The sequence below is a fragment of the Lichenostomus cassidix genome, chromosome 3 (genome assembly GCF_008360975.1).
Source record: "Lichenostomus cassidix isolate B80296 chromosome 3, HeHo_3.0, whole genome shotgun sequence".
NCBI classification, from domain to species: domain Eukaryota; kingdom Metazoa; phylum Chordata; class Aves; order Passeriformes; family Meliphagidae; genus Lichenostomus; species Lichenostomus cassidix.
In genome coordinates this window covers 56105770-56118635 of record NC_139483.1, presented here as the reverse complement: position 1 = coordinate 56118635, position 12866 = coordinate 56105770, and the positions used below count along the sequence as shown (strand labels likewise).

The following is a 12866-nucleotide window of genomic DNA, read 5'->3' as shown; positions in this document are numbered from 1 at the left end:
CCCAGACAATTGCAGAACCATTTATGTGAATAGAGTTAAACTAATGCTCTTGTTGGATCAGGGCCATCACTTACCACTAATAAAAATCATACACAAAACTATTTTAAGAGTTAAAAAGTTAAAAAGAATCTGTGAACTAAATATTAATCATGACAGCCTTTTGAGAAAGGATTTGATACTATTTTTTTCATAACAGAATCATCCAGTCAATGACTTAGAAAATATGAACAATTTATCAGAAAGCTTCTGCCTATCTTAAAATGAAATATTTTGCTTAAGATTCACAGACACACAGTGTACAGTTTGTCAAGTTACCTTGTTTCAGCTTCACTTAAAACTGCTTGCTCTTTCTTCTTTTTCTTCTTTTTGCCCACTTCATTATTCAATGCAACTTCATGCCTTTGAACAGTGGAGGTAGATTCAGACATCTGTTCTTTAAGTTTCTTCCTCATTTTCTTTTTAATTGCATTTGCCTCTTCCTCAGCCACATGCAGCTGATAGGCTTGAATCAGCTGCTCTTCTTCTTCTAGTTCAGTTACATTTCTCACTTCAGTCAAGAAATTTTTGATCTTTCCATCACCTTCTTGATGAGGTACATCTGTTTGTGATTTACTTTTTGTTTTCTTCTTTGGAAAATCACTAGTCTTTTTTTCAAAACTCCCCAATTTAGCTTCATATAAATCTTCCTCCTCATTAAATTGGTCTTGTAACAGTGATTTCTTTTTCTTCCTATTCGACTTCGGCTGCTTGTTCTCTTCTCCACTAACAACATCGTTGTTTATTTTCTCTGCAATTGATGCTTTCTCTCTCAATTTATTTTTTGTAAATCTGGGGCTCTCTACTTCAGGATTATATGTGTTGTTTATAATTGCTTCATCATTTACACTTTCCTTAGATAGATCAATATTATTTCTAAAGGTATCAAGCTATAAATGAAAAGAACATAAAACATATTTGTACAAAAATCATGTTCTAAGGATAAATATTGCACTTTATGTTATTCCTTCAGCAACATACAAATTAAAACTAAAGCAAAAACGTAGTTATTTTGTTGTTTCAATTTGACAAGTGAAAGTTTGAAAGTCAAAAGACAATTCTCACTGAAAAAAAAAATTTGGTGTTTGGGCACCTCATCCTAAATGTTTCACTATGTTTTCATATGACTTTTATGTATATCTAACTTAAGAAGGAAATCAACAAGTCTACTCCACAAACAGATGTCAGTGTTTTACACTACGGAGAACTTGAAGACTACATGCAGCACAAAAACAAATGTTTTCATTTTATCAAATTCTGACAGAAAACATTGAGAAAATGTGTGGATCAATTTTGTAGTCAACTATTATCAGTTCTCCTATTTTACACACAAGAAACAAAGGGGTAAAATCCAGTGGAAATACCAACAACTATTCAGTGCCTTTCAGCATACAAACCAAATAAATCTGTTGCAGTCCCTGCCTTGAATACAAAACCTGAGTCACCAATGCTTGTCCATCCCAATATGGTAATCTAATCAGACTACAGTCTAGGGAAGAAATTTTTGCCTCCATAAGTGGATCTTCCTTTTCATCTGGTAGAAAATTTCACATTTTTAAACAGCCCCTTTTCTGCCACAGACTTTAGATGGAACCGAATAAATTCAATCATTTTCATGCTGACTTCAGACAGATTAATGTACCTGGACATTGCACAATCTGAGGCTTGCCTCATTCTAACAAGTTGTAATAGGAGGCACAACTGGTAAAAAATAAATATGGTGACTGCCCTAGAAGGGATGTTAGCAAATTCACTTTCTGACTGTCTCAATTCTTTGTTTTTTCCACCATGCCTTTGGGCTTCACGCCCACTGCCCCAGTGGCTATTGACCAGAAAAAGCAGAGCTTTCACTGGCCACAGCTGGTGTGCATTTCCATCTCTATTACAAGCCCCTCATTCCTATCAGTTGTGGCTTCAAGCTCATCCTGCCCTACAGGTATCAACCTTTCCTCCTCCATCCAGACTGCTCCCCTGCTCTCCAGGAAGGCTCTCCAGGCAATGGGCACGCAGAGCAGAGCAGGCAAGCGGGCAGGCACTCTCCTTAGCCTCACTTCTGTCATTTCAAACCACAGCAACCCCCTGCAGCTCCTTAACTCAGGTTTCAAAGAAACACTGGACTATAAGAGAAAAAGTCTTATTAATCTTTAAGAAAGGCTACAGCAAAGACAAAGGAAGGAAGCAGACTGGAACATTTCAAGTGGAAATAGGCTCTGAACCATGACCTGTTTCTGATCAAAGCTGGGAGACCATTTATGGCAAGTGCGTGACATGAAGCTAACCATCACTGACAAACTTCACATTATTTCAAGATATGTGAAACTATACAGTTAAATCATATGAACTGAAGAAAATGGGAACAAAAACAGCCAACCTCCTCCATCTACCTACTCTTCCACTCCCACACACATTTATTTCTTACAGAGAAATGACTGTTTATTTCATGAAGTTTTTACAGAAATTTCTACTTGAATGCAACCAGCATGGAAAATACCTCCCTGAGCTCCTGCAACGTTGCCACGCTTTAAGGAAATACTCCAAATGGTCAGTAATATGTTTCATCACAGGTCCTGCTCAAGCTCTTAGTTTTTAAGTGCTTTGATTGGTAAAAATCTATAGCTTCAATAAAGCTGGAAATTTGAGCTCCCACACTGATCCTAAAAATGCTTCTTAATTTGCTTGCATACCACTAAGTTTTGATTCAGGTCACTGTGATTTTAAGTGTTCCTACCTAACTTCAAAACACTAGTGTTTCATGTCAGAGACTTCTGGAATGGAAACCAATTTTAAAATATTTATGATTAATATCTAATTGCATATGAACATACAATTATATACTCCAAAATACTTATAAATTACAGAATTAAAAATTCACAATTCATAAAAAAGTAAACTTAACTGAAGAAGAATTTAGTCTTTTACTTACACATATGCCAGCATAAAAGGAAAAACAACCCTCTAATGCTCTGAGCTATTTTTTAGACATCAAGTTGATTCTTTGTATAGACTATTGACTAAATACCACTTATATCAAGGAATTTTTAAAAATCTACACAAAATCCAACTTCAAATTGTGAATCTAAGACCAAATAGCAATACTAAGTTTAATATATCTATTCTGAATATACTTAATATATGCAACTACAGGTAAGATTTATGATACTACATAAAATACCACTAATTTGTCTTAAATGAGTATTAAAGAAGGAACATTCATTTCCAAAATCTGATGTGGATACAATTGTAATAAAAAAGACTGAAAACATAAAACCTATCAGGAAGAAAATAAAAACCCAGAACATTTGTCTCTAGGCAAATTGCTTTCTTTTCAAATTCCAGATCTTCCAAGTCAATAATCAGGTATACACAGACTCTTATTGAACTTTTATTCTTCTCTTCAGGAACAAGACTACAGTGTGAACCATAACTCAGAGGAATTTCTAAGGCTATTTTAATGACAGATATGCCACAAACAAAAATGTCATCTAATTATAAAGTCAGGATGACTGAATCCTTCCTAATCTGCAAAGTCACAAGCTAAGGTCAAAATCTTTTAAAAAAGTCATCATGTGAACACAGAAACACTCAAGACACAAAGCTCAGTCCAGGCAAAAATTCACTGATTACTGGGATCAAACTGAAAGAAAAAAAAATAAAGTAGAAAATTTAACAGTTAATTATTATCTCTAATATTATTATAGTTTCTCATCAGCTCTTAATTCACAGCTGCATTGGACAGACATACCTATATTACACAGTCTTAATACTGTCAAAATTAAATCCTTTCACAGACATAATTCTCCTAGCCCTCAAACATCTCATTATCTCCCAGTAAAGTGAGTACTGAATTTGAAAACTTTTATGAAAAAAGGGAATGGATGAAAAAATACTGGTGGACAGTAAACGAGTGCATGCATCATGTGCCACTTTCTTTTTACCAGTATTATAGTCTATGTAATTTTGGCATACCTCCAAGTTAGAAGGACGCATTGCTGGTACACAAACAAAAAATAAAAGCCACACCACAATAAACAAGGGATACGGGATACATGTAGAAACATACTTTACATTTCTTTTTTTTTTTAAATGTTTACATCCCCTTTCTACATTTTCCTGATATTTTTTCCTGTTAAGGAAGGCAACTAAACAAAGCTTGCATGTGTTCTAACTCACCACAATACTCTCTTGAGACTCAAACTTCTTTTTCTTTGATTTCTTTGCATCTGCTAGGCCAGCATGGCGTCTGAAGATCTCCTCGAAGCGGACTTTGGTTTTTGCCTTTGCCTCACTTTCAACTGCAAAAAGAAATCGAGATTATGATTTTCTATCTCAATAATCATTGTTGCTTACAAAAGCGCATAATCATGCTTTAAAATTGCAAAGGATGAGAATTATTTATCAGGGAAAGTTTACCAACAAATTCACTTAGTATTCAGTTAAGAATTTCCACTGACAACATAACCCACACAAGGATAACTCAGCAGCTTTGCACAGACACACACACACACATTAGTCTTTCACTTGTTGCTGAAGTCAGCACCATCTACTCTGTTTCCTGAAGAAAGCACATTTGGAAGAGCAAGCTCATCGGATCAGCACAAATCTTGGGCTAGCCAAAGCGGAGGACAGATTATTGCTCTCCCTCTTTCTAAGCAGAGGTGACACATTGATTTCCAGAAGTAGCAGCTCTTCTTACTGGGTCTGGAACCCAGAGAAGCACCATCCTGAGACAGACCTGTAAGAGCCAGGAACTGACACTCTGCCTTTCTATGAATCATGATACCGCCACCAGCTGCATTTCAACCCTTGAAGCAGTAGGTATTCTAGCCCCCCTCAGGCAATGCCTAATTTGTAGCTAAGAATTCAAAATGCAACCTGGCACACCACTGAAAATGGCTGTTGAATCCTCAGCTACAGCATGTTTACCATTGTCTCTACAATTTTTATACCCTGAATTTCAAAGAAAAAAATGACACGACTTTGAAAATCAGCTATAATCATGCACTCAAAAAGGAGCCAATGCAGCACTAAAGATTTATACAGGAGAGAAATAACTTCTACCATTTGCATCTAGTTCTAACTATAAAATATGTATTGGAAATCAAACACAAAGTATCCTTACCTGCTCGCATTTTCAGTCCTCAGTTAGAAGCGGCTCAACACAACAGCTGCTTCTTCCTCAGAATTCACCATTCTATTTAAAGTATGTAACAACTTTCATTAGCATAAGTGGTCTATAGACTTGAAATTAATAATTAAATCTGTGTTAATTAATACTAGGGATGAGTATGTTTTATTTAGAAATAAATATTTCCCTATTTGTCCAAATTATAAGAAGTTTTCCGCTATCAAATGCCAGCTCTGATACTTATTATTTGAGGGTAAATAAAAAACAACACTACAGCAGTTTAATTAGCTATATTTCTGGGCAGTAACAAAATAATTGAGCACTGCAGTCCTTCAACCTTCTAAAAAAGCCAACAGTTTATTTAAATAATAATGACCCATGAAACGATTTATGTTGAAGCTTTTTTAATCAGATTCCTATCCTGACAGCACCATTGAGGAAGTCACATTGTAGTCAGCTGATAGCTTTCAATGCAAAGGGTAATATCTGCCGGCAAATCTAACTTTATTATAAATCTCTAAATATTTATGTTTACATAAAGCATTCGTATTTTTCATAATGCAGACAAGCAACTACATGAAACTCATTCCTCTAAAGAAAAAAAATATTAGGCCCTCCTGGTTGTGGAGGAAAGCCTGCAAATGCAATCAAAACAAAGCTTGAAGGCAAATAAAAATATTACACAGCTTTATCTTTTCATCAAGAAAATTCAGACTGTTCTACAAAAAAACTTTAATACAAAGAGCTGAGCTGTTTTGTAAACAGTGGAACTAATGAAACGTAGGTTCCTATGAAGGTGTGATGTTCCCCTTAGCATTCCATGCAATGAGCCATGGTACTTATGTCCCCCACAGCCCATCAGGGAACAGCTCCAAGTTCTCCACAGCTAACACCTCCTGCTAGGCACCAGTAACTCACGTTCACTGGACACCCAGACTACAGGGATCCTAACAAATTAAGACAGAGCATTAAATACTGCCAGGATGTGTGGTTGCATTATTCTTGCACCATTTTGGTCCAAGCTACCTACCACTCACCCAGACTATGCCTGGATACAGTTTAGGAGTTATTATGGATCACTATGAATACGCAGTTGCAGCCACTGAGGTTTGAGGCTGAGGGAGTTCATCAGCAGTGAAGTGAGCCAAACACAGCACTTGGCCTCAGCATTAAAAATCAGTCCTGGGCACACACATCTCACCAGCTCAGGAAAGAGCTAAGGCTACATTTTGGTCCCCAAGTTCTGCACATGAAACCCTCTTATCTCTCTCATCTCTTTCACAGCATTGCTTGCACAGGCCTGTTACTTTCAGGTCATTTCACGCTCATTACTTGCAGTGCTTTGGTCTGCTGGCTATCCAAACTAAACCAAATTAGGGGGAAAAAAGGCAAAGTGTTCAGGTTGGTTTGGGATTATAGAGGAGCTGATTAGTCAGATGCCAAGAGTAATTAGTTTACTTCATGTCTTTAGCACTTATACTAAGTATCCAACATCTCTACGGATGTTTGAAATGAGCAAGAACAGCCAAATGGACTTCATTGACAGAAAAAAAAAGTGCTGTTTTGGAATATGCTTCAAAATGACACTGATGAGGTTGTAATATTTTCATCACCTAAAATATGTTCTGACTCCTAAAGCAAAGCTTTACTGTCATAACTAAGCCAATAACTGTTAAAAATAACACTTCTTACAATAAATGAAAAGAGAAGACACCACTGAAAAATAAAACTGCTTTTACAATTTATACTTAGTTACACCAACTGGGAATTTTAAAAGTGCTACAGTTACTAAGTGCTGCTTTCCAAGTAGCCAATTCACAATTGGATAGGAAACAATTTAGAAGAGTAGAAAATTAAATACATTTATAAAATACAGCAGATTCTATCACTTTAATCATTGGCTGAGGACCACAGGAACAGGGGAAACTATCTTATGATTAGGTGAGTGATTTCAACACTCAACACTCAAAAACTAATTACAAACAAGAAATTAAATACTTAAGTGCTCTTAAATTTAAAGCAAAAAATATGAGAGACAATATAGAGCACAAAAGCAAAATGAGAAAAGTGCATGCCTATTCTACATATGGAAATAAGTTTCTGGTCAAAGGTTAAATAAATTAGTCCCCAGAAAAACCAAACAACCCATAGGTTGGTTAAAAAATTAATTTTGCAGATACTCTTGATTATAATGGAACAACAGTCTTACCAAAGGCTAGGCTCACCTCACGTCTACAAGCACTCACTGTAAAACACATAATTTCCAAAACTGACCAATGAGTGCATCACTGTTTACACAGTAAGGGTCTACCCTGTTGTAGCAGTAAAATTGAGATAAAGTCCTCTAATGACAGTGCTATTATTTAACATGCATTTCCAATTTAGAATTTCATGATCTTTGCCATGGTGCATTAAAGCAACTCTCAGGCTTATGTAAATATAGATCATTAATCAACAAGGATAAGAACAAGACTGTTTACTTAGGGTAATCTCACCTTAAAATAGGAGAGATTTAATCATGTATCAAAGTTCAGCAACCACCATGCCTCAATATGAAAAAGCTCAGTTATCATTAGTTTTGTAAAATGCATTTCTGCCTGATCAGATTGGATCTCTTCCATGTTAGTAAATATAAGACAATACAGGACCAACAAAAACACCTACCTGGGACAGTGGCATATTCCAGCCACCAGGAATAAACCAGAAAATAAATTCATAAAGCCCAAATTTCCAAGAATTACTATATTTTCCTGAAAATAACTTAGTTTGCTCTTCTCCAACATTTTATATGTAATAAAAGTGATTCTACATGAAACTCTTGCTCTTTTCACAATATTTTACAATACTCACTGAGTTGCTATATTCTACATATGTAATAATTCTCTATGCTAAACATGCCACAAAGGTCACCATACACAAAACCCACTTTTACCGGCCATTAAAAAACATATAAATCAAACCTATACTATAATGAGCAGAACATACAGAATTTGCACTACATTATAGGAAGTGACAAATTTCCTAATTATGACCATTTAGGAAATGGAGCTCTCAAAATAGATTTGCACACTTAAGATTTTCCTTAACTAAATTCCTCATTTCTTTTTGTTGAAATAAGTGAGTATAAACCTCAGTGGCTGAAAACAAGTAAAACATCAGGCTTTGTTTACTTCTCACCTTTTAGATCATAGAGAGAAATCCTGGGCTTTACTAGTAGGTTTCTAATTAAGCTACATGTAGGGATCACTACTTTGAGATGTGAAAGAGCTTCAACCCAGAATTATACAGCAAAGTAACACTGAGATGAATCTGTTCCTCTTCACTCTTGATAAATCTGACATCAAAAACCTATCTGGTTTTATTAATGAAAATTCAGTATTCTAGTCCAGAAAACTGACAGACAGCTTTAACTGACAGACGAAGTAAACACCTCTGTCCTTGCATGCCAAATAAACACTAATAAAAGTGCAGTAGTTTTCCACCAGTTTAGATGTGCCTGTAAAAACCTTGCGCTCATACTAATTTAAAAAAAAAAAAAAGGTTTTAAAAAGCTGGTGCTACCCTCAGTTTTCTAGTACTAATATATCAGAAAGCTGTACTTCAGAGGAGCTGTTGGGTCTTTTCCCCGAGAAATTTGGCACCTTTCATCAAGAGAAAGTTGCGAACAGACTCTGTCTGCCCTAATGGCAAAATTAGGACTTCAGTTTTACGTAAGGAAATGCAGCCGACTTTATTAAGTTTTAAGTTTCTGCCTTATCTTAGATGATAATCATGAAAATGTGCTCTCAGCAAGAGACCACCCTAAGTATTTTAATTTCCAGTGTGACATTCTGCTTTGCCGGGAAGAACAGCGGTACATTTAAAAGCGATAAAGGAACATTCCCACAACGGGACTAACCGACGGGATTATTCAACGCGGATGTGATGTGCATCCAGACGCGCATTCCCCATGCGAGGGAGCATCCCCGCCTCGGAGCCCGAGGTGCCAGGCATGGAGAAGCACTGTATGTTCACTATAAACTCCCACGCAATGTCACCCGAGTGAACTATAACACCCGTAAAGAGCGGGGGGGAAACACCACCGATCTGGGGATTACGGCTTCCCGCGGCACTGCCCCGTGCCACCGCGCCTCGCCGGGACCAGACAGGGACAGTGACAACACGCGGGTCGCGCTAGGCCGCCCGTTCCGCCTGCCCGGCAGGGTTACTCGGGGGTTACTCGGGGGTTACTCGGGGGTTACTCGGGGCACCTCCGCCAGGTGCGCGACCCCCTCCCGCTGCCTCCCGGAGCGCGCCGAGCCCGCCCGCGCTCCCCTGCCCGCGCTGGCTGCCGCCCAGCCCGCCCTCGCTCCCGCCGCCGCTCCTGTCGCTCCCGCCGCCGCTCCCGCCGCTCCCGATCCCCGCCCGCGCGCGCCAACAGCCGCGGTCCCGGCGCGACCCCAGAGCGGCCGCGACCGTGCCGAGCCCCCCGCCCCGGGGCGGGAAGGGGAGCCGGGGGAGGGAACAGCGGCGGGAGGCGTTACCCAGTCCTACCCGCCCCCGGGGCCGCGCACTGGACCGAGCGGCGGCACACGCCCGGCGGGGCCCGGCCCGAGGCGCGGCCCCGCTCCCCGCCGCGGGCATCGCTCGCCGCGGGCATCGCTCACCTCGGCCCGTCCGCTCCCGTGGCGGCCGCGACGTGGCCCGGCGGCTACTGCGGCCGCCCCGCCTCCCCCCCGCCTTCCGCCAGTGGGCTCTTCCTTGCCCCCGCGCCCCCCTCCGCAGCGCCGCGCGGGTGGTTCCGCCCAAAACAATCGCGGCTGCCAAGGAAACGGGGCGCGGCGCAGGCGCAGGGCGGCGGGGCGGGGCGCGGGAGCCGGGGCTGCCTCGCGCCGCCTCACGCCGCCCGGGGCGGCAAAGCGCTGTGAGCCCAGGGCGCTTGGCGCGGCGGAGTGTCGGCCCTGGGCTCGGCGGTGCCTCCTTCCGCCTGCCAGCTCTGCGCAGAGATGGTTACGGAAACGTGTTTGGAAACGTGACATTGGAATTTAGGAAATGAAAACAAAACAACAAAAAAAAAAAAAAGTGAAAAGCATTAGAAACGGAAGCCCTCCCACGGATGCCTGATGGTCCATTTTTTTTTTTTAAGTGTCAAAAGTACATATTAGCTCTCAGAGATCAGACTGTCAGAAGTTGCTTGCGGAAGAACAAAGTCTCCGGGTGATGGGCTCTGCTGGCGTCAGGAGGACGAACGGCGAGTGCTTGGAATGGACACCAGCTCTCTGCAAAGGGCAGCACAAATGGATGTCCTCGAGCTACACATATACTGGAGAAACTTCTTTTCTCATTTAGTGGTTGATTTAAGCACTGATTTGGGGGATTTTTTTTCCCTCTTAGGGATAATTAGCTAATAAACTTACCATTGTTGTCATGGATAAGCTGTATGTTCATTTCTTCTCTGTAAAAATTGATTAAAACTGTAGATGTCAAACGTCTCTCGTGCATTAGAAGAGTTTAGAAATTAATGCAAGACTGGATGAATGTGGTCAGTTCTTCTCAGAAATAAAGTTGAGTAAAATTAACCTTTAGTTGACAGCAATTTGCACAAACTAGAGGTGAGCAAATGCCTTTGATCCTGAATTTGTGACATAGTTCCCAAGCATTGTGGCCCTCAAATTCCATCAATGAATTACACTGTCTTCCAAAAGAATGCACCTGCTGAAACCTTGCTTCCCTGTTCCTCAAGTGTTACTAGAGACAGGCACTACTATCTCTTTTTGTACTTACCTGTCCTCTACTTTCTCAAATGCTTACATGCATCCAACCGATAGGTCAGGATATTTCTTTTTCCTGAGTTGCTTTGGCATAACACAAACAAAAACCAATGCCTCAGCCTTTCTTGTACTTCTTTTTATCCTTAGTATATCTCCATTCTTTCATATCTCTGTCCTTGGCAGTACCCCAAACTCCATTACATAATGGCCTTGAACAACCTGATCTCATGTTCAGGTTGGCCTTGTGTTGAACAGGAGATTGGACTAGAGATCCAGATGTTCCTTACTATGTTGTATAGTTGTGACATTATTTGTTATGTTTATATCTGATGGATAATTAGATGACTGATCTTGTGCTAGCTTTCACAGTAACCAAGACACTTAAAATTATCTAGTCATAAGGTAAACATCCTAGTCAAAGGCCACACTTTATGTCTGTAGCCTAGCAGCTTCAGAAAAGTTCTAATCTAAATTCTAGCCCCAACTTTTAGCATAGAGAACGTGACAAAATGGTTACCCCCTAAGATGTGGATTGGTGTCCACCATACAAAATCCCAGGGTTTTAATTCTTAGATGGTAAATGTAGAGGCTGTTGCCAGATGGTTTTTCTGAAAGGAAAACCGAAGAAAGTTCCTACTTTTTCAAATCTGTCAAAATGTAGGAGTACGGAAGTCGCCAGGGCTTCGATAAATGCTGAGCCTGGCAGAGTGAGTGGCCTATGGCAGCTGGGAGGCTCAGTAATGGTAAACTCAAAACCAGCCGTTTTTAATTGGCATAGAAAGCAGATTTGATGTTGTGTAATTTGACCTATCAGCAGCAGTAATGGGCTGCAAAGACCTCTAAATAAGCCTGGCACTAGACATTAACAGGTTTTCTATTACTAGCACAAGCTTGTGTCAAGTTTCCAGGAGCACTCATTTCAAAAGAATGTCTTAAAGATTTCAGTGACCATTACACCTTTGAAAAACACCAGGTGTTTGTGCAGTCTGAGACTTAAAAGCAAGTAGTGATCAGGCCCATTTTCCATGTCAGAGAATACATCTGACCTCTTTAGCTGACTTGTTTAGTTGGGTTTTTTGGGGGTACAGACAGATGACAGTATTGTAGTTCTTATAAATAATATATAAAACTGATAAGTCTGTATTAAATTTGGTAGTTTTATCCTGTAATAGTTAAAAATCACAAGTCTGGAATTAAAAATGTCCTATATAGAAAGCTACTTAGCCAAGGTTTGACACGCTGATCTAAAGAAGACTTTTCCTCCCCATGTTACTTCTTATGAGGCCCTATGTCTTACATTTCTTCTGATGTACTTTGCATAGTACATAACGTGATTTGCTGATATTAAGCAGTTCCTGGGGCTGCTAATCACACTTTCGTTACAGCTAAAGATGTTGTAATATGTATTTCAGTGTCACAGATCTATTTTTTTCCATTTCCTGACAGTGAAATTTAAAAAAAAAATATTTGGACTTTACTCATTATTGCAATGGCAATGAAAGTCAGGAGCAGCACCTAAAGAATAACAGGATGAGTTTTGTCTGTACTTTGATGGCATACGGAACAGGCCAAAGAAAAGAAAACATGCTCCAAACACAGCACATCCTATTCATAAGCAGACACAATGGTCCAATTCCTATTCTGTTAGAAGGAGGAAAGCACGACTTTTGAAAAACACAGAACAGTAATTATAGATGCGTGGAGTTTTTCAGTGGATTCAAAAGCATATGCTCACTGTGTTCACCTGATTTTTCAGTTGCATGGGCTTGTAGAGAGAAGGTTTCCCATTATCTTACATTTGGGATGTGTGGGAAGTAGAAAGGGACATGAACAAAGATGACATATTGTAGTGTACAGGTAGAAAGTTTGTGGATATCAGATGTATTCTGAAAATCTTACAGGAATTCCAGGATGATGAAGAATGGATCAAGGTTCTTGTCAGAGCCCGTCTTTCA

The 12866-nt window shown here is 39.8% G+C and overlaps 1 protein-coding gene across 1 annotated transcript in view; it reads right to left on the bottom strand.

The window, feature by feature from the left end:
* The window catches only part of AHI1 (Abelson helper integration site 1), an 81912-nt gene extending 72018 nt beyond the window's left edge, over positions 1-9894 (bottom strand). Inside the window, exons 1-4 of the mRNA XM_085055887.1 lie at positions 9808-9894; positions 5156-5227; positions 4207-4328; positions 316-926 (exon numbers count right to left, since the gene is read on the bottom strand). Coding sequence (XP_084912013.1) covers positions 316-926; positions 4207-4328; positions 5156-5165 — 743 coding nt within the window. The 5' untranslated portion in view covers positions 5166-5227; positions 9808-9894. The remainder of the gene's footprint in view (positions 1-315; positions 927-4206; positions 4329-5155; positions 5228-9807) is intronic.
* Between the last annotated feature and the right edge of the window lie 2972 nt (positions 9895-12866).